Source organism: Zingiber officinale, chromosome 8A (assembly GCF_018446385.1).
Source record: "Zingiber officinale cultivar Zhangliang chromosome 8A, Zo_v1.1, whole genome shotgun sequence".
NCBI classification, from domain to species: Eukaryota; Viridiplantae; Streptophyta; class Magnoliopsida; order Zingiberales; family Zingiberaceae; genus Zingiber; species Zingiber officinale.
The window spans coordinates 49156140-49179105 of record NC_056000.1 but is presented as its reverse complement, the minus strand read 5'-3'; the positions used below and the strand labels follow the sequence as shown (position 1 = coordinate 49179105).

General features: G+C 41.2%; 1 protein-coding gene across 1 annotated transcript; it reads left to right on the top strand.

The window, feature by feature from the left end:
• Positions 1–16451: 16451 nt before the first annotated feature.
• Positions 16452–19146, top strand: LOC122010784 (F-box/kelch-repeat protein At1g57790-like). Its single transcript, XM_042567263.1, has 2 exons — positions 16452–17576; positions 18907–19146. Exons 1-2 carry the CDS (start codon positions 16452–16454, stop codon positions 19144–19146), a joined length of 1365 nt encoding a protein of 454 aa, XP_042423197.1.
• Positions 19147–22966: the final 3820 nt, after the last annotated feature.

Genomic DNA, 22966 nt, shown 5'->3' with positions numbered 1-22966 from the left:
TCCACCTCACAAGAGGTGACTAGTCCAAGGATCCACACCACGCACGCACCCTCCACTATGAAAACACTCCTTTTCGGTAACTACCGAGGGCGGAGAAGCCCTACAAGACTCTCCGTACAAGAAGAAAGGAAAGGGAAACAAAATACAAGCGCAAAGCTTACAATGAGTACAGAAAACCCTAACCCTAGCTTCTCTTCTTGCCTTTGATCCGCCTCTTGACTTGGAAAGCTTCCAAGATCCTTCAAGAACTGGCGATCTGATCTTTGAGAGTGCTGTGGAGGAACTGGCAAGATCTGAGATGAAATCGAGAAGCCATGCCGCAGCCATCAACGCCTGCAGCTATCGGATCCCGATCGATTCGAATATTCCCAATCGATCGGGAGGCTTTGGATCGATCCACGGATCGATCCAGTCTATTGCTCGGAAAGGCTTGGATCGATCCACGGATCGATCCAGCGCTATCGCGAAGCGGCCGCGTCCCAATCGATCCAGCGATCGATTGGGACCTCTGAATCGATCCACGGATCGATCCGGAGGCTCTCTGTTCGCAGTGCGGATCGATCCGATGATCGAGCTGATCGATCAGCGATCGATCCAGCACTTGATTTTTGTCCAAAACCAAGTCCCAAACCTCCCAAACCATCATCCGATCAACCTTGACCTGTTGGTATGTCATGCCTAGCATCTAGTCACTCCCTTAACCTGCTAGGACTCCCTTACCAAGTGTCCGGTCAATCCCTTTGACCCACTTGGACTTTTCTCTGTGCCAAGTATCCGGTCAATCCCTTTGACCTACTTGGACTTTTCTTTCATGCCAAGTATCCAGTCAATCCTTTGACCTACTTGGACTTCCCAGCACCAGATGTCCGATCATCCTTGATCCATCTGGATTTTCCCTTGCCTGGCTTCACTCACCAGGACTTTCACCTAGCTTCACTCACTAGGGTTTTCCATCTGCCTAGCTTCACTCACTAGGGCTTTCACCTGACTTCACTCACCAGGATTTCCATCTGCCTAGCTTCACTCACTAGGACTTTCACCTGGCTTCACTCACCAGGATTTCCATCTGCCTAGCTTCACTCACTAGGACTTCCTTCTGCCTGGCTTCACTCACTAGGTCTTTCATTTTGCCTAACATCCCAGTTAGGACTTCCCAGTCAAGTATCCAGTCAACCTTGACCTACTTGACTCTTCTTCAATCAATATTTTATTGTCAAACATCTAAACCCAAACCAAGACTCAGCTTGGTTACCCAGGTCAACCTTGACCTGAGGGATATTGCACCAACACTATTTCCCAACTCATCGGGCCTATTGATTTAACGAATAAATCTCACCCATTGATAAGTTAAAAAAAATAAATACTAAGTATACATGCTTATTATTATATAGGGATTAAGAGGACGCACATCCATAATAACAGAGGTTCTGTTCTTTTATGTAGTCAGTACAAATCAAACAACCTCAAACGGTCCTGCTCAATACACACATAGTGTACTAGTGTAATTTTATAGTCAAGACAAACTAATACCAAATTACACTACAACTGTTCCAATGATTTGTCTCAATCTGGTTGTGAGCTACTATTTATAATTTATAAGGAACCGATAATATGATCTTCTGTGTGACACCACACACCATGTTATCTACAATATAAATTAAATGGACATAATAAGAAAATTAAAATGTTTGATACTAGGAAGTATCTATCAGGGCATGATAAGTGGAAAAAAAAAATAAAAAGAGTTGAAGAATTTATTGAGTCTCAAAGAGGGGCAATTGACAGATTTACTGTCAAAGAATCGAAAAATTCATCACTTGAAGAGTTGGTTAATGAAGAAAAACAAGAGAACAAATGTAATGAATTACATGAAGGATTAGCCATTTGAAAATGATATAAAGGGAGATGTAAATGAGATTGAAGGCAATGAAAGTAGTGATGACTTAGACTTTGAAAATAATTATTCTGAAAGTGATGATGATGCTATTAATGTAGTGAATGAAGAACCAAGTTCATCGATTCCACTTGACATTTTTTATCCTAAAAATTGGGAGAATTTAGATCCCAAGTGGAAGGATCAATTAGTAGAAAATGGCTTTATAAGAGATGTATTAACAGGGAAAGGTCCCAAGATAGATCAAATAGACGATTCTCTTCAGATTTCTATACTTGGATTTTGCCAAATGGTCAAAACCACCATAGAGATTGGTCGGTCTATTCAAAAGCATTTGATAAAGTATTTTGTTTTTGTTGCAAGTTGTTTAAAAGGAGGCCTCAACCAAGTCAACTAGCAAATGAGGGATATTGTGATTGGGGGCATGTTAGTAGCAGACTTAAAGAACATGAGACAAGTATTGAGCATATCAATTATTATGCTAGTTGGTCTGAGTTGCATATCAGGTTAATGAAGGGTACAACAATTGATCATGCTATTCAAGATCAAATCAAGAAGGCAAAAGAGCATTGGAGGAAGGTATTACACCGATTAATTTCACTTGTGAAATTTTTGGCTAAACAAAATATAGCATTTCGTGATAGTAATGAGAAACTTTATGATGATCACAATGGAAATTTTATAGCTGTTGTTGAGATGATTGCTGAGTGGGACACAGTGATGAAGAACCATATTGACAGAAATACATATCATCATTATCTTAGCCACAAAATTCAGAATGAATTGATATGCTTGTTAGCTTCTCAAATCAAGAGTTCTATTTTTAAAAACATTAAAAAAGCTAAGTTCTTTTCTGTAATACTTGATTGCACTCATGATGTTAGTAACCAAGCGCAAATGACTTTGGTTATAAGATGTGTTGATGTTTCTTCAAGTCCAATGAAAGTAGAAGAATACTTTTTGGAATTTTTAAAAGTGGGTGATACAATAGGACAAGAGTTGTTTGAAGAACCACAAAATGTATTGAAAAGTTTTGATATTGATATTGATAATGTGAGAGGGCAGGGATATGATAATGGGGCAAATATGAAAGGGAGACACCAAGGCGTACAAAAAAAATTATTGGATATAAATCCTAGAGCATTATGTACTCCATGTGGTTGTCATTGTTTGAATTTAACACTTTGTGATATTGCAAATTCCTGTGGAAAAGTGAAAGACTTTTTTGGAGTAGTACAACATATTTATACAATATTTTCTCATTCTACAAAGTGGTGGAAGATTTTGATAGATCATGTGACGGTAATGTTGGTGCAATATCCCTCAGGTCAAGGTTGACCTGGGTAACCAAGCTGAGTCTTGGTTTGAGTTTAGATGTTTGACAATAAGATATTGATTGAAGAAGAGTCAAGTAGGTCAAGGTTGACTGGATACTTGACTGGGAAGTCCTAACTGGGATGTTAGGCAAAATGAAAGACCTAGTGAGTGAAGCTAGGCAGTATGAAAGTCCTGGTGAGTGAAGCCAGGCAGAAGAAAAGTCCTGGTGAGTGAAGCCAGGCAGATGGAAATCCTGGTGAGTGAAGCTAGGTGAAAGTCCTAGTGAGTGAAGCTAGGCAGATGGAAATCCTGGTGAGTGAAGCCAGGTGAAAGTCCTAGTGAGTGAAGCTAGGCAGATGGAAATCCTGGTGAGTGAAGCCAGGTGAAAGTCCTAGTGAGTGAAGCTAGGCAGATGGAAAACCCTAGTGAGTGAAGCTAGGTGAAAGTCACGGTGAGTGAAGCCAGGCAAGGAAAATCCAGATGGATCGAGGATGATCGGACATCTGGTGCGAGGAATCAAGTAGGTCAAAGGATTGTTGGATACTTGGCATGAAAGAAAAGTCCAAGTAGGTCGAAGGGATTGACCGGATACTTGCACGGAGAGAAAAGTCTAAGTGGGTCAAAGGATTGACCGGACACTTGGTAAGGGAGTCCTAGCGGTCAAGGGTGACTAGATGCTAGGCATGACATACCAACAGTCAAGGTTGACCGGATGTTGGTTTGGGAGGTTTGAGACTTGGTTTTGGACAAAATCAAGTCTTTGGATCGATCGATGGATCGATCCGAGCTCTGAATCGATCGATGGATCGATCCGAACTTGTCAAGCGACGAGCCTGCGGATCGATCCGTGGATCGATCGAGGTCCCAATCGATCGATGGATCGATTGGGGAAGATCCAGCGATCCGGATCGATCCGTGGATCGATCCGGTGAGTTCCGCGATAGGCGCTGGATCGATCCGTGGATCGATCCAAAGCCTCCCCGATCGATTGGGAACATTCGAATCGATCGGGATCTGACCGTTGGCATCGTTTATAGCTGCAGGGTTTCGATGGCTGCGGTATCTCTTCTCCGATTCACTCCAGAGCTCTCGTCAACTCCTCCACAGCGCTCACAAAGCTCAGATCGCCAGTTCTTGAAGGATCTTGGAAGCCCTTCAAGTCAAGAGGCGGATCAAAGCCAAGAAGAGAAGCTAGGGTTAGGGTTTTGTACTCATTGTAAGCTTGTAAGCTTGTACTTCTTGTATCCTTTCCCTCTCTTCTTGTATTGAGTCTTGTAGGGCTTCTCCGCCCTTGGTAGTTACCATAAAGGAGAGTTTTATTTAGTGGAGGGTGTGTGTGTTGGTGTGGATCCTTGGATTAGTCACCTCTTGTGAGGTGGATACCAAGTAAAACCAACCGTGTTAGCGTTGTGTGTTTGTTTCTGTATTTTCCGCTGCACATCTTTGAAGGAACAAGCAACGCCGAGCACCGAGCGAACGCGACGAGCTATTCACCCCCCCCCTCTAGCTACTTTTGGTCCTAACAAGTGGTATCAGAGCAAGGCCGCTCTTCACCGGAATCATCGCCGGAAGGGTCAAGCATAACAAGAAAAGCTAGAGGGTGAAGAAGTTGGAGCAAATTCTTCAAGTTCAAGATTCTATCAAGCTCAACTTCAAGATGCAATTCCAAGATGGACTTGGATTTGACACAAGGGTGGCTCCACCATATTCATCTACAAGCTTTGATTCTTGGAAATCAAGAATCGAAAATTTTCTTATGATGGAGATAGAGCAATGGTTTGCTCTCATGGAAGGTTTTGAGGCTCCAAGAAATTCAAAGGGCAAAGTTCTAAAGAAAAGCAAATGGAGCCCGGAACAAGTCCAAAGGTGCGAGGCAAATGACAAAGTGACCAAGCTTTTGGTCAATTTATTGCCAAGCACCATTCTTTGCAAAATTGGAGAATTTGAAGATGCAAATGAACTTTGGAGCAAATTGGCTAAGCTTCATGAAGAGATCCCCTCCACTATACAAGATCATGAAGAATCCAGAGAGGGTGACTCATTGGATCAAGACCAAGAGGAGGACTCCGAGGTTGAGAGATGCTCAACCTCCGAAGAAGAGGAGATCCAAGAAGCTTCATCCTCAAGGGAATGCAACGAAGGGAACAAGGAGGGAGCATACTCCTTGTTTCATATTCAAGATGATGAAGCCTCCACCTCTAGGATTGAGGGGGAGCAATCCTTGGTGACGCCGGATCAAGAAGAAGGAGAAGCTTCTACATCCGGGTCAAGTGAAGAAGAAGAAGATGGTGCCACCTCTGAAATTCAAGAAATATCAAATGGAGGAGCAAGTGCCATCCCTATACAAGAAGGTATAAATGTTTCAATTAAAAATAAAAATCATATAATATGTTTTGAGTGTAGGGAACATGGGCACTATAAGAGCAAGTGTCCCAACTTGGCCAAGAAGAAGGGCCAAGTGGCACAAAAGGGCAAGGAGAAGCCCAAGGAGACCATCCCCGGAATAAAAAGGAGCAAGGAGCACATTGTGTGTTTTTCTTGCAACCAAAAAGGGCATTACCGAAGTCAATGCCCCAAGGGGAAGAAGATGGTCAAGGCTCAAGGAGGCACTAGTCAAGGGGGAGCCTCCAAGGTAAAAAGGAAGGTAACTTTCATTGAGCCTATTCCCTTGCAAAATGGTAAAATGCATGCTAGGTCAAATTTTTATCATTTTAATGCTATTTACCATGAAAATAGAAAGCATGATATCGTTAAAGAAAAACATATACCTTTTCATGCTAAAACTACTACACCTAAGGCTAGGATTGTAGGTAAAAATCTAGGCGAAAACTCTAAGGATTTAAGATACAAGCCTAGAAACAAAAATGCTCATGGATCAAATACTAAGGACTTAGTGATAGAAAATCAAGTCTTGAGGTCAAGGCTTGATAAAATGGAAAGGACCCTAAAAAGGATGGAAAATATCCTAAAAGGGCAAAATGAGCATAGCCTAGGTCTAGGAGCACAAAGGTCATCTAATGGCCATAGAGGTTTGGGATACAAACCAAAGGCTAAGAAGGATGTGCCCTCTTACCATAGAGTTCCATATAGTTATGGAACAAACCCTAGGTCTAGTGGTCAAGCCAAGAATACTAGGGAAGTCATCCCTAAGAGTATCTTTGCAACCAAAGTGACTAAGACTTCTAAGAAGTCTAAGAAAGTCACTAACAAGGTCACAAGGGAGGCTATCCCTAGAGTTGACCTAGAAAGTGTGACCAAGGCTTCTAAGAAGCCCAACAAGGTCACTAGGAAGGTATCTAGGGAAGTTATCCCTAGTGAGTACCTAGAGCATCCAAGGAGCACCAATAGGTGTTGGGTTCCTAGGAGCATCTTCTCTACCCCATAGATGGGTTAGAGAGTGTCAACTCCGATTAGAAGGATAGTTAACCCAACTTTGAGGAAATTGACACTCAAGGAGCATTTTCAAGGTTTTTGTTAACCTTTGAAAATGAAATGGAATTATTATTTACTCCTTGAAAGAGTAAAATGTGCCAAATTGGAGAAGTATTGATTTTATTTTAAAGTGACACAAATTTGAGAAAACACAAGAACTACCAAGTTGGGATTTTGGTATGTTCTTAGGAAATTAAAGGCAAACTAAGCCTTAATTTAAAAAGTGCTACTCTTGTGGAAAAATGGAATATGCCAACATTTGAGGACATGTTTATTTTCAATTGGCATACATTAAATCAAGGAAATTAGAAATGCCAAATTTAGGCTTTGGCATTCTCTTGTAGCATTTTAGGGCAATCTAGGTTTAAGGTGTAAGTTTAGCTAAGACTTTAAGGATACTTAGATAGTTAATCTAGGTATATTTTATTTATGCTAAACCTTGCCATGATTGTTTGCCCATCATATGTCATGACATCATGTCTATTTTTGCATTCATGTTTTATTATGAAAAATCCAAAAATACCATGTCATGACATTCATATATCATGTAGTAATAGGATATTTTCTTTTGAAAATTATTTTCTTTTGATGTATGCCATAACATAATCATGCATTAAGTTTAATTCCTTGTAATTAAGGACAAATGGCATTTAACGACACTTATTGACAAGTGACATCCTAGGTGGATGTCTAACATTTCTAAAATGCCTAGACAAATATGCATGATCCCTAGATTAGGGCAAAAACCAAAATCTACATCTCACAAAGACTATGAGGTGACTTGTATGTGTTTTGTCCACAATAGATACAAGTGAGATGTTAGGATGATGAACAAAACTCAACATATTGATTTAGTGCATTCTTTTGAGTTTTTAGGTTCATCAAAACACATAGTTATGTGTTTTCCCATCATTGGGAAAGCTAATGTACAAGTCATGTGCATTAAGCCCAAGGAAGGTGATGGGATATTGGTTTTGAAAATGTTTTAAAAAAAAAATATTTTTGGAAAACCTTGGTGAAGGCTATCTTTTGATAGTAATCACCATTGAATAGTTAGACACAAACTTGAATAAAACACTAAAGTTTTTGCAAGTTCTCAAGTTTGTGTCAATCTTTGAAAATATGAAGTATTTTCATAGAAAACTATTTTTCCGTGATAGTAAACGCCCTAAATAATGTCTACACGAAATTTCATAATTTTTGGATTTTTGTAGAATTTTCTAGGGGTTTCTGAAGTTGACTGAAATGGAATTTCAGCAACTATCAGAGCTCCGATCGATCCATGGATCGATTGGAGTTCCTGAATCGATCCATGGATCGATTCAAACGGCAATTCCCGCGAGCAGAAGCTCGCTGGATCGATCAGCCGATCGATCCAGGTAGTCTGAATCGATCAGTGGATCGATTCAGAAAGGTTCAATCGATTGGAACCCAACTTCAATCGATCCAAGTTGCTGGTTTTGGCTGGGAAGGCCTGATTTCAGCATCTTTGAACCTATTTTAGTATAGGTAACCATTCCAAACCCCTTAAATACATTTGTATACATACAAAGGGTGTTTTCATGTTGAAAACAAGGATGGATTGGCTAACAAAGACTAAGTAGAAGTTTAGGTTGAGGTTGTTTCAAATTTTGAATATTTGAACCTCAAAACTTCTAAAATTTGGGTTTCCTAATGTGTTAGGGATTCCAAGTCATTGTTGGTGCAATGACAGAAGTTACCACCATGTCTTTAGGGGGAGGGACTCTTTAAAGACATGAAAATTATTTTTCATGAACCTTGGAAGGTGGTTAACCTTCTGTTGTGAACTTGCTCAAAGTTGAGCATTTAAACTTGAAATGGGGAGAAATGGGGAGTGGATATCCTCATTATTTCAAGTGGACACTCAAGTGGTAGATAATGCTCAAAGTTGGGCAGTTGTCTACATTGAGGGAGAAGTTAAGGATAAATGAAGGGTATGGGACCTTCATTATCATGTTGATCACAACGAGTGATGTTGTGAACAACGATGAGCAACTCTTCAGGGGGAGAGTCTTCAACAAATGGATTTGTTGAAGTGTGCCCAGAATTGGAGCATAGGTTGATGTGTGTCCAACGATGGGTTGATGTGTGCCAATAGGGGGAGAATGTATGGTTAAGTTTAGGCTTTCATTACCTATGGGAAGGTCATAGGGGGAGAATGAAAGGACTCATGAAAGGGAGTAAGTTAGGCTTTCATTACCTAGAGGGAGTTTGCCCTCTTAGTGGAGAATGAAGAGCTTAATTTATGCTTTCATTACCTAGTGGCATGAAGAAGGAGGCTATGGGATTAGCCTAACTTACATATGGGATTGTAAGTGTTATTGTGGTATTGTCAAACATCAAAAAGGGGGAGATTGTTGGTGCAATATCCCTCAGGTCAAGGTTGACCTGGGTAACCAAGCTGAGTCTTGGTTTGAGTTTAGATGTTTGACAATAAGATATTGATTGAAGAAGAGTCAAGTAGGTCAAGGTTGTTGGATACTTGGTAAGTCCTAAGCGGGATGTTAGGCAAAATGAAAGACCTAGTGGTGAAGCTAGGCAGTATGAGAAGTCACGGTGAGTGAAGCCGAGAGGAAAAAGTCACGTGAGTGAAGCGAGGCGGATGGAAATCTGGTGAGTGAAGCTGGGTGAAAGTCCTAGTGAGTGAAGCTAGGCGGATGGAAATCTGGTGAGTGAAGCGGTGAAAGTCCTAGTGGTGAAGCTAGGCGGATAGAAAACCTAGTGAGTGAAGCTAGGTGAAAGTCACAGTGAGTGAAGCCGGGCAAGGGAAAATCCGGATGGATCAAGGATGATCGGACATCAGGTTGTTGGAAAATCCAAGTAGGTCAAAGGATTGGTGGATACTTGGCATGAAAGAAAAGTCCAAGTAGGTCGAAGGATTGACCGGATACTTGAGAGAGAAAAGTCAAGTGGGTCAAAGGATTGTGGGACACTTGGTAAAGGAGTCCTAGCAGGTCAAGGGTGACTAGATGCTAGGCATGACATACCAACAGTCAAGGTTGACCGGATGTTGGTTTGGGAGGTTTGGGACTTGGTTTTGGACAAAATCAAGTCTTTGGATCGATCGATGGATCAATCCGGGCTCTGGATCGATCGGTGGATCGATCTAGACGGCCAGAGAGCCTCGGATCGATCCGTGGATCGATCGGAGGTCCCAATCGATCGATGGATCGATTGGGGGCTTGCTCGCGCGATAAGCTGGATCGATCCGTGGATCGATCCAGCGCTTTCGAGCAGGCGCTCTGGATCGATCCGTGGATCGATCCAAAGCCTCCCCGATCGATTGGGAACATTCGAATCGATCGGGATCCGACCGTTGGCATCGTTTATAGCTGCAGGCATTCGATGGCTGCGGTATCGCTTCTCCGATTAACTCCAGATTACTCGCCAGCTCCTCCACAGCGCTCTCAAAGATCAGATCGCCAGTTCTTGAAGGATCTTGGAAGAGGCGGATCAAAGCCAAGAAGAGAAGCTAGGGTTAGGGTTTTGTACTCATTGTAAGCTTGTAAGCTTGTACTTCTTGTATCCTTTCCCTCTCTTCTTGTATTGAGTCTTGTAGGGCTTCTCCGCCCTTGGTAGTTACCATAAAGGAGAGTTTTATTTAGTGGAGGGTGTGTGTGTTGGTGTGGATCCTTGGATTAGTCACCTCTTGTGAGGTGGATACCAAGTAAAACCAACTGTGTTAGCGTTGTGTGTTTGTTTCTGTATTTTCCGCTGCACATCTTTGAAGGAACAAGCAACGCCGAGCACCGAGCGAACGCGACGAGCTATTCACCCCCCCCTCTAGCTACTTTTGGTCCTAACAGGTAAAAGGTTTAACTCTCAAGACATTGTCAATCACTCGATGAGGAAGTTGTACCGAAAGTGTAAAAGCAGTGGTACTTCAAGCTCAACAAATCATAGAAGTTTTACTTCAAGTTGCAGAAGAAAAATGCACTAACTCTAAAATAAGAAGTAAAACTAAGTCTTTAGCAATATTTGAACTTGGAAATATTTGGTATGACATATTGGATAAAATTAATATTGTTAGCAAAGGCTTACAATCTGAAAACATGATTATTGACGTTGCTATGACCAAGGTCAAGGGGTTAATTGCTTCTTTTAAAGAGTATAGAGAATCTGGATTTGGACTAGCTATCAATACAACAAAAGAACTTGCTTCAACAATAGAGATTGATCCTGTTTTTCCTTAAAAAAGATATATATATAAAAAAGACATTTTGATGAGGTTACATGTAAGTCTTCAAAACTACCTCAAGGATCTGTCGACGAAGCTTTTAGAGTTCATTATTTCTTGTTTATAGTAGATCAAGCAATTGGATCATTGAAGAAAAGGTTTGAGTAATATGAGGAATATGAAGATCTTTTTGGATTTCTTTTCACTGTTGAAAAGTTGAGTTCATTGATTAATGAGGACTTGAAAGCTCGTTGCAAGAATCTTGAAAGGAAAGTACAAAGAAAAAAGGATACATGACAAGATGTTTCAGATTTGGATGGAGATGACTTATATCAAGAACTGAAAATGATACAACATATTCTACCAAAGGAAATAAAAATAGCAAGTGAAATACTATTTTTTTTTGTAAAGAATGAATCGTTTCCCGAATTCATTCATTGCATACAAGATATTATTAATTATTTCGGTGACTGTCACATTTGCAGAAAGAAGTTTTTCTAAATTGAAGTAGTTGAAATCTTATTTGAGATGAACCATGACCCAAACAAGATTGAATGCATTAACTATGATTTCGATTGAGAGTGAGTTTTTAAAAAAATTCAATTGTGAAAAATTGATCGATGACTTTGCAAATAAAACCGTAAAAAGATCAGTTTTTCATAGTTAATTGTAATAGTTCTTTTTCATTTTCTAATACTGAGTATTAACAACATTGAATATAATGTTTTCATTATTATGACTTTTAGTTTATGTGTTCTGTTGACGAATTATTTATATAGTATCATTTTTATTATTTTTTATATGAATTTAAAGGACCCATTTATTATTATTTTTTTGCACCGGACCCTTCAAAGTCTAGGACCATCCCTGATAGTAGTTGAGCAATGAATTAGCTGGGAGAGTGATTTGGTTTGTGGAGCAGACACTATAGCAATATATTGTACAATGTTACTCTAGCAAGCAAGTAATGGATTGAGGAGAGCGATATGACTTGTGGAGTAAGGTACTATAGTAATATTGTTGTAGCAGCCAAACAATAGATTGGTCGGGAAAGTAATCTAGCTTGTAGAGTAAGGTATTGTAGTAATGTTACTATAACAGAGTTATTGTAGCAGTTGAGCAATGGATTGGCCCGGAGAGTAATTTGGCTTGTGAAGTAAGGAACTGTAGCAATGTTATTATAATAGAGCTATTGTATCACCCGAGCAATGTTACTATAACGGTTGCTGAGTCATGTTACTGTAGTAGAGTCTTGTAGTAGCCGAGAATGGATTGCTCGAGAGGATAATATGATTTTGCAGAGCAAGGCACTGTAGCATTGTTATTGTAACAACCAAACAATATTACTGAAGCAACCGAGAATAGATTGCTTGGGAGAAGATTTTATCAACATAGGAAGCTCAAGAATAAATCTGAATACCATCAAGTAGCTAATTAAGTAGTCGTTATTTTACGCTAATTAACAAGCAAAATAAATTTAAAAATAGATATAGAATTATTTTCGATCGTTATATTAGTTATCGATATTTTTAATCGGTTGCTAATTTGGAATAGAAAATTTTATTTGGTTGTTATTTAAGGACTGCATTTTATTTCTGTCATTAAATTAAGTTTTCTTGTAGTGTGCTTCAATCGTGCCGTATTCTCTGCAGTTTGCATGAGCTGGTGCTCAACAATAAACGGAGCAGTAATTATACCAAGCCTGCTAAGGGCATCTCCAATTGTTAAACCTTTCAATAAGCTTTTTTGTAGTTTCCAATATGTCACATCAATGCCACATCACAAGTATAAAAAACTCTTAAGGCATCTCTAATGGTTAAACCCCTCAATGAACTTTTTTACAATTTTCAATATGTCACATCATGCCATATCACAAGTATAAACACCTACTATTATCTCCACAGTGAAAAAGCCTCCATACAATTTTTTTTGTATCCTACATTATAAATCATATATTTTTATTTATTAATTTTTCATTTAATATATCTATATAATTTTCATTTAATATTTTAATTAATTTATGATTTTGATTTAATTTATTTATAATTTTTAATTAATAAATTTATGAGTTTAATTTAATTAAATTTATACTTTTAAATTAATAAATTAATAAATTTATGATTTTACTTTAATTATAATTATTTCTATATTTTTTTTAACTTATCTCAAATATATTTATTTTCAAAAGAAAAAATACCACTTTAATTATTATTAACTATTTATGAAATAAAATATTATAATTAAATGTTACATCAAATAATTTATTTTTAATTATCTGGAAATGATCAATCATGCACATTAATTATAGACTTTACTTTTAAGAGAAAAAAATAAGTTTGAAAATTCAAACTTGCTCTTGAATTAAAACCCCAAACTTCACCTACACAATCATAAAAACTTTTTTGGTAAGGTTTTTCAATTTTACAAATCTTTCACAAAGTTTGCATTGGAGATGCTCTAAGCACGTGGTCTCCCGTAACTCTAACTAGTTCACACATCTTCTCATATCTTTGTCTTCCATAGACCGCCAAGGTTTGCTTTTCGTGTATCCACGATGATAAGGTGATTGGATCTTCCTTGGCATTTGTCAATGAAAATCAAAACACATCAATTACAATCCCATAATGAATGCTCAGCTCCCCTCGCTATCAACCTTTCCCCGACTTATTCAAAACTATTTTAGTAACTTATTCTAACTCATTCAGCGCAACACTAATATATGGAGATAATGCATCTTTAGCGGTCACGTGCCCCCCGGGTGCGGTGGATCAGCGTGGAAGCTAAGAGGCCTTGTTTGTTAAAGCTATGATTTTTTATACAATGGATTGCGATGCCCATATTCTTCTTTTTGACCTCACTCGGTTGGTTGATATCCCAATCAACATTTCTCAGCCCAACCCATCTATAAGAAAAAACAGACCAATTTTAAAATTTTCAAACTATTTATCGCTACTATTGTAATGTATATTGCATTGATGTTTTTTTTTTGAAAAAAAAAACATTTTTTATGACACAATGATATATCTATATTTATATCGTCATTTATTTATCTCTTTAATAAATTTTGAAATTTTTCATCCAATTTATTTGGCTTTGTGGTACAATAAAATATCAGCGTAAATATTTTTGGAATTTTATTTTTTATCATTTTATTTAAATATTTATATTTAATGGTGTTTAACCATCGAAAAATGTATTCAACCATTAATTAGCGACTTATTTTAAAATTGATCACTAATTTAACAACAGATTTTATAATCAGTGGTTAATATAACCACCGAAGATAATTGAGTGCATCGTATTTAATTTTTGTCTTTACAGTTAATGTCCGTAATGATTTTTTTGCTGGTACGGAATCCACAGGTGAGGTATTGTTTGAGTAAAAGGTGGAATCGTCACCCTAGCGGCCCCTGAGCCTGGCCCCCCAGGATTTCAGAGGGAGTAAATTACGATGAATCCTGGGCTGGAAAATTGACTGGGGTCTTAGGAGTTTTTGACCAATAGACCAAGAATATTATTCCCGTGTGCAACTGGCGACCCTTGACCTTTGACCATTTGAACAAATAATCAGACAACTTACCAGCTGATCCAGCCCGTGGGAGCACAGTTGAGGAATTGTTGATAGCACGTGAGATGTTTGATATACTAGTCGACTTCTTACAGCCCGAGTGCTGACCCAATCTATCAAGAAAGAACCGACCAATTTAAATTTTTTAAAATGATTGATATAAAAGATCCTGGCCACACATCTTTTGGGTGAAGCTACAAGACAGCTAAGTGCAAAGAAGTCAAAGAATTATGCAATTGGGCTGTATTTCTAGACATAAATGAGTCATTATTCCTCTCAATTAGGGATTTTTCGACGTTGACAAAGAATTCAGCCTATTTCACTAACCATCCCAAAGACAAGCAAAGTGAAAAAGAATATACTTAACGTTAGATTTGATGTGAAAGTGTAAGACACTTAAAAAAAAACCTTTAGCAATATATTTCTGAAATAGAATTAAAATCCATTTTAAATTTTAGTAAACCTATTTGTTACAGAATTATTAATATATTTTAGTTAAATAAAATATAATATATTAAAAGAAATCTGAAACATAATTTAAAATGAATTTAATTAAATAAATTGATTTGCATGATTATAAATTTATTTTTTTTTAACAAAAAATAATTACGACTATCCTATTTGATACAGTCAGCTATCAAATTGACTGATATTCTTATTCAGAATCTGAGTCAGACGGAGATAGCGTTGATGTTGACAAAGAGATTAAGTAGTCGATGTATGCATGTCCAAAAAGTCAACTTCCGCATGAGAATCTCTGATATATAGTATAAGGATTAGTAGTACCTGAACTTTGCACACACTCAGACAAGCACCCAGAGTGTTAGAGATCAGAAACCAGGGAAAAAATCCCCAGTGCAGGCCCTCCGATGTTCAATTCAGGTCCTTTTCCCCATAAAAACAGTGTACGATGGAAAAAGAACTGTTGAAGACGAGTGCATATGTGTGTGTACCTGGCTAAGAAAGAGGACCTCCCTTTTTACATGACGCTACATACCTTCAGAACCTGCATATTGTCAGAGAATGTCAGGTGTCAGGGCTTGTCGAGTGAGAGAGAGGACGTACGGTGGCCTCCTATTGGTGGACGGAAGGTTCCATTTGCCGATGATAGCAGACCACTGGAATATTCCTTGACGTATGACAGTTATTATCTGACAAGAGGTTACGATTCCTTGACATTGTTATCGCTTAGCGCTTTCTGTTCTGTCCATATTTAGCTACAACCAGTTTGGGATGACCTTTCAGATGTACCACCATGCTGGAGTCTTAATGAGGAGGATGGGTTGTGATGAACCGACCGGGTTTTATTTGAGACTGTAGCGAGGGAGCCATCTTTCACATCTTGATTACTGAAGAGCCAACCGGTAATTGTCTTAGTGAAAGTACCAAGCCCGTCTACGTAGTCCGAGCTGGGGAAGTTCGATCAATTGGGGCAGGTCAGGAACTAGTCCACGCTATGTCTTACGTCTCAGATCTGGGGCATGCCCTTCCTGTGGCTGACCAGGAATTATGATGATGTGAGGTGATCTAACTTCATTCTTCTTTGCCTGTTGACTGTTACGTCTCCTTGAATTCTGACTGCAACTTTCCCTTGACTATTGACTGTCACGTTCTCTTGACTTTCGATTATCACGTCTTCTTGACTATTGACCGATATGTCTTCTTGACTATTGACTGTCACGCTCCTTTGACTATTAATTTTTTAACCTTATCGAGCCCCTCCTCTATGTACTGTGTCATTGTGAAAAATATTATAATTAAATTAAGTAATCATATAAATTCTTCTTTCCGCTTTTACTTAAAATTATTGTTTAATCTTGTTTCTAAAATTAAGACAGATATTGTCTGAATTTTATCAACTTTGTTTCCATAAAATACCACATGTGATCGGGAATTCAAGGAAAAAAATCAGGATTACGAGTAAAATTTGGAAAGAAATACTCGAAGAACCCTGAAACATGATTATAAAATACGGGGAAAGCAGTCGTCGTCTGAGTTATCGCCGTCACATTCATATATCTCTGGTGGATTCTCCCATGACCATGACTACTGTCGGCGGCTGGTCTGATCTGCCGCTGGATCTCTTCTCCCTCATCTTCTCCAAACTCTCCCTTCCTCAATTTCTCCGGTCGGCCGCCGTCTGTGCTTCGTGGTCATCTGCCGTCGGCGATCTGTCCGCGCGCGGCAGATGCGTTAAGTTCCGCGGGCAGAGCCCCTGGCTCGTGCTTAACAACGACGACAATCCATCCGTCGTCGTCACCTTCTACGCCTTGGACGAGGCAAGGGAGTACACCATCCCCGTCCCGGACCCTCCCATAACCGACCGATTGTTCCTCGGCTCTGCTCACGGTTGGATCATCACGATGGACGCCCGCCTACGGGTTCAACTGCTGAACCCGATCATCGGCGCACAGATTGACCTCCCTGGCGTCGTCTTCCCCTACGAGCACACCCAATCCATCCGCGACAGTGCAGGGCGCCTAATCGGCTTCAAGATACTAATGAACGAAGAAGAGCAGGTACGGTGTGGTTACAGTTATATCAATTGTCTAGAACAGTTTCGCCTCAAAGCAATCCTATCTGCTGATCCGTCGCTCGGAGATGGCTACACAGTCGCGGTTATCCAACATTCTCCCGGGAGAATCTTTTTCATCAGCTCCGGCGACGATAAGAAATGGTTGGAGTTACGCAACCACCCCAATTTTATTGAAAATACAGCCTTCCATAAAGGGAAACTGTATATGAGCACACTACACTCGGTAGTGTATGTTTGTGACTTGGACGAGGCGGCTCGCCGAATTCAACATGACGAGATGCCCAGATTTAGAGTGGTCGATCGTAGCGAACTACACTACCATTACTTTTTCGAGACTCCTCGAGGGGATCTTTTGAGTATTTGGAGGGAGAGATTTGAAAATTATTGGGAGACCATCTCTGTCAAGGTTTACAGGGTGATAGATGAGGAGGAGGAGGAGAAGCCACCTAAAAGACTAAGAGTAGAAAAAACGATGGACATGGAAGAGTTTATTATCTTCTCAGACAGCGGATACAGTGCGGTGGTGGATAAGGAAGCCTCGATGCTGAGGGAAGAAGCCAAGGACTTGGGAGACTTGGTCATCTTCTTGGGCGGCCGCGACCCACTTGGCTTTTCTCCTTATGATTTTCCAGTACATTTGACGCCTAATTCTATATATATCACGGATGACGACTACGGTCTGATAGAGATTCCAGGAGAACCAATGCTTTTTGAACGAGAATGGTTCAGACATTTTCTGAATTATCCCAATTCAATTGACTTTTCCACAGACAAGACTTCCGTCCGATTATATTGGCAGCCTTCCTCAAGCTCCATTAATTAGATCCTACTGTTTAATTTTATGTTATAACTATTTAATTTATATCAATCAGTGTCTTTCAATTTTTTTTAAAAAAAATTATAGTGTTTTATGCTCTTTTTTCTTTCCATGCAATGTTTATGCTGTAATTTTGATTATTATTTATTATTTACAGCTAACTAATGTGACTGTAATTAATTTAATATAACTAGCAAATAATTCCTAAATTCAAATAGGGATTAATAAAGTTACCTGAAATAATGAAAAATCAAGAAATATGTTGAATATCTAATATTTTTACTCTTTGTAACCATGGACGGAGCTAGACGTTTCTGACGATAAGAGAATTTGAATCCGTGCATTGTCGATCTTTCGACCACATTTATCTGTAACTTATTTCTTCCAGACTTATTTCTTCAATACTTCTTATTTAGGGTTCACTCCCTTAAAATTTTATTTTGAATTTTTCAAGACTTTTTACTATTTAAAATTTATTTTCTTAAGGTTTTCTTTTCTCACTAATTAGGATTCACTTCCATCCTTATTAGTAATGACTATACTACTTTAAATATATTGTAAAATAAATATCAAAAGATTGATTGCACGAATACTTAACACTTAACACAGTTGTTGGTGGCATATTTCTGAGATTTATTATGGAACTATTAATGTATTTTAGTTATATAAAATATAATGTATTAAAAGAAATCCGAAACATAATTCAAAATGAATTTTTGATGAAATTACGAATAAATTGATTTTCACGACTGTGAATTTGATTCTTTCGGCAAGCTTCCATACATGCGTTAAACATTATAATCAAAATTTACTAAATCATTTACCATTGGTAGATTTTTCCATTTTTAGTTTTACGTAGCCCCGGTTACGGTGTGATCACCGTAGATCAGTATTATCTGGATCAATATTTTTTTCCTTTTTAGTTTTATATTGAATTATTGTTTAATATTTTGTTTTCAAAATTAAGAAAGATATTGTTTAAATTTTATCAAATTTTTTTCTATAAAATCACACAGGTGATCGGGAATTTTAGAAAGAAAAAATGTAAAATTTGGAAAGAATTCCTTGAGAAACGATGTGACAAATTTTAGGAGGAAGCCGTCGCCTGCTTCATCGCTGTCACATTCACGTACGTCTCTGGTAGGTTGATTCTCCTCGACTGGCCATGATTGGTGGCTGCTGGTCTGATCTTCCACTGGATCTCTTCTCCCTCATCTTCTCCAAACTCTTCCTTCCTCAATTTCTCCGGTCGGCTGTCATCTGTGCTTCGTGGTCCGCTGCCATCAGCGATCTATCCTCGCGTGGCAAATGCTTTAAGTTCCGCGGGCAGAGCCCCTGGCTCGTGCTTAACGACGACAACGGCAATCCATCCGTGATGGATTAACTAAATCAAAGTTAACTTCCAAAAAAAAATCTCTTCATCTTCATCTTTCTTGCACGTTGAAGATTAAATGACAATAAAACTTCCCAACAAAACTCTTCATTTCCTATAATAATTTTTGTTCATATTCGAGCGCTGAGTCGACGGACACTGGGGACGTGGCACTCTCCGCTGTCTCCGACTAGTGATGTGAAGCCGAGCCGGGAAGGGGTTCCCGGCAACGACCCTTCGACGCTCAAGTCAGACGAAGAAGAAAAGAGGCAGAGTAACTGTGGCTACAATGATGAGAATTCTGCATAACTCCGTCGAAGTTTGGGATCCTTATATAGGACCCCGGAGAGGTGCGGGCATGTTTCTCGATGCGTGCACACTTTCCCAAATATACCTCCAAATGAGTGTGTCAGAAAAGCATGTCTGACGTCATTCCGCAATTGTCCGAGCATATCCTTGACGTGACGGTAGAAACTTCCACCGTACTATACTCTGTCCGGTCCAGCCGTCGACCATGTTGTTTGTCGGCGGCAGGCTCTCGAGGATGATGTTACCAACTGTCCCTTTCGTCTTTTTGCGTTTCTTGTCGGTTCCAGGGCCAAGCGGTCCGACCGCTCGGCGTACCGAGCACTCGAAAAAAAAAGTGGAACCGCCACATCAGCGGCCCCCCTAGAGCCGGTCCCACGAATATGGAGGGAGGTAAATGCAGGTACACAGGTGGAAAGTGCATGACGGAGACGTTAACCCCAGGCAGTGAGACCCCGGGGATCGACCCCTGGACCTTTCAACCACAGAACCATGCACTCCCCATCTGTGCTACGCCCTGGGGACAACGCACCCAGCACTCGAGTACGTGAGCGGGAAGATCCTTGGTCCTGTGCTCGGATGGGATCGCATCTCAATGATCTGTACTTCAACCGAGCGGCATGTCCGCTCGGCCCATAATCTCTTTTACCTTAAGCGTCGGAAGCTCGACCTATGGTCAAGCTATATTCCGATCGCCCTGGAGGACATCCTGCCGACCGGTCAGATGTTCTGTCTGCTCGGTAAGACCTTGGGGCCGCCCCTATTGACCTTTGACCTCCACGTGTCGTTGACCACCGCCGACGTGGGGCCCCGTCCTTACCACCGGATCACATGTCCCCCCCCCCTCAAGTCTAGTCGAAAGAGGCGCTAAGTCCAACTGACTGGACTATGCGTCTTGGTGGCGTGTCTGCCACTCATCCACCGAGATTAGTATCCGGCCGTCCGGGGACTATGCAAGTAGGTAACACCGCTCGACGTGTCCCAGGTTGGTACTTGGAAAGTTTCGTTTGCCTGCCGTTGTCCCGCCGCTCCGATAACGGTCATGCTGATTATCCCTAGAAAACTCCTCGGCATTTGTGTAAATCACCGTCATTAATGCTGAGCACGCGACCATGCTCGCATGATGGTGCCCATTAAATGCGACCCGTGAGCGAGCGCCACGTGGTCGCGCATCTGTCACCGTTCACTCGAGCCGTCAGGTCTGATGTGACCTTTGACTTTTTCGAATTCGACGGTCATATCCCCTCCTTGGATCCCGTAACCTGGATCGGGCGGCTCCGATTGATCAAGCCCAATGTTTATAAGCATATCTCCTCTTCGGCCGCTTCGCGATATCGCGTGCGCATCCGAAGGATTCTGCTTCGTCTCGTTCAGCGTTCCGATGAACTCGTTGCTTTGCTTTCTGGTGATCCACCACCGCCTCCTTCGGTCCTATCTTTCGTAAGGCCCTTTCGCCCTTTTCCTTTCAGTTCCTTTGTGCTTTTCTTCGCACTTCTCGTTGTTTTCGTGCTCCTTTGGACACTGTTCCGACCATTCTGCTCGTCAAACTTAGACTTCCTCCGTGTCGTCCCTTGTCTTGATAATGGTCAGTTCTTCTCGTCCCTCTGACCTCGCCCTCGACCTCTGGTATACCACCACTAAGAGCCGGTTCGATGAGCGGGATGCGCTGAGCTTCACCCGAACCTTTGAACTTCCATCTGACCATGAACTGATATTAGCCAGACCCTCCGATCGGCCACACGACCCTCTGACCGACACTGTTTGCTTTTTTTGAGATCAGTTCGTGGCCGGTCTGCGCTTTCCTATTCATCCGTTCATCCTTGAGGTGTGCAACTATTTTCGCCTTCCGCTCGGCCAACTCGTCCCTAACTCCTTTAGGTTGCTATGCGGGGTGGTTGTCCTCTTTAAGTTGCACGACATCCCCTTAGTCCCTAAGACCTTCCACTACTTCTACTATCCCAAACAGTCCGAGTGGGGTACTTTTCTCTTCCAATCACGGATCGGTCTCGTTTTCTTCGACAAGATGTCGATCTCGAATAAACATTGGAAGGAAAACTATTTCTATCTTCGTTTTCCCGAGCGGCCGTCCTTCCGCACTAAATGGCAGACCACTGTGCCGAGCCTGCCGGACCTCGGTAAATATAAGAGCTAGCCAGATTACCTTCACGCAGCCAATCTGCTCGCCGGACAAAGATTTAACATCAACAAGCTACTCCACGAGGGGGTGCTATATATATTTGGACTGAGCCCGATCAGAACGAAGCTTCCGAGCAGCATGGGTAAGCATTTTCCTTGCCCCCCTTCCTTTTGATCTAACTGATTTATTCTTCTTTTATGCAGCCGACATCATGTGGCGCGCCAAGGTTGCTGATTGGATGAAGCTGAAAGCTGGCGAAGTGGAAGCGGCGGCCGCGAAGGAGATGGCCGATCTAGGCATCGAACGGGTCGGCTCACACGAGGGTGAAAGCGAAGAAGCTTCTCCTGCGATTGGAGAGTCGGCCGTTCGGATCCCTGCAACTGCACCGGTCGGTGATGCTATCTCGTCTGTCGGACAACCAGCATCGGAAGAAATGGGGCACTCGACCGAGGACTCCCCACTGATAATACGCAAACAGTGCCGGATGGATCTCCATACTCAGTCAGTTACATCTGTGGAGACAGTGACTGAGCCGACCGGCGCTCCTTCTGTAGCAATCGCCCCGACCCCTGCTCCAATCGAGGCCATTTCTTTGGATCGAACTCCTTCTCAGCTTGATTTGCCGATGGCTTCCCTTGGAGCGCCGCCCGTCAGTTCCCAGCCACGAGCTCCCCTTCGGTTTAGGCGTTCTGGTATAATATCCGCCCCGCTCGGCGAGTCATCCGGGCGCGCAACCTCAGCTCAATCTGATCCAAGCAGCCGTCGAGTGGTTAAGGCCGTCCTCCACCTCCAACAGAAGAATTTCTTCTGGCGGTTGATCGGCCAGTCGCCCCTGAGCATCATATTACTATCCGTGGACCGCTCACCAAGATATGGGAGGATGCGAGGGCCCGCGTCGTCTTGATGACTCCCGGTCAGTTCGGCCACAACCACTTGCAGCAAGCTACCGGGGTATGCTTCTTAACACACTACATGACTATTTGACTTGGTTCGTGATATTATTTCCTCTGTGCATAGAATTGGGTAGAGAACATTACGGTCAGCAACCGCCTGACTACACTGGAGGAAGAATTGAAAAAGCTTCAATTTTCCGGAGGGGCGCCAGCTCAGGGGCCTCATATGCACGCTTCGAGCCGAGTTGAACAAATCGGAGAAATTACCGGCGGCCGAGCGGCACAAGTCCTCTGGCCTGGAGACCAGGGTAGCAGGCTTGAAGCCCAGGTCAAGTCTCATGACCAGGAGATGAAGCTGCGTTAATATAAAATTCCGTCTCTGCTAATGTTACTTCTCCGCACGCATTTCTCCCGAGTGGTATTCAGTAGTCCTCGGGCCAGGGAGTTAATAGTCGCCGGTCCCGACTCTAGAGTTTAACGTCGCCGCTCCACGGTC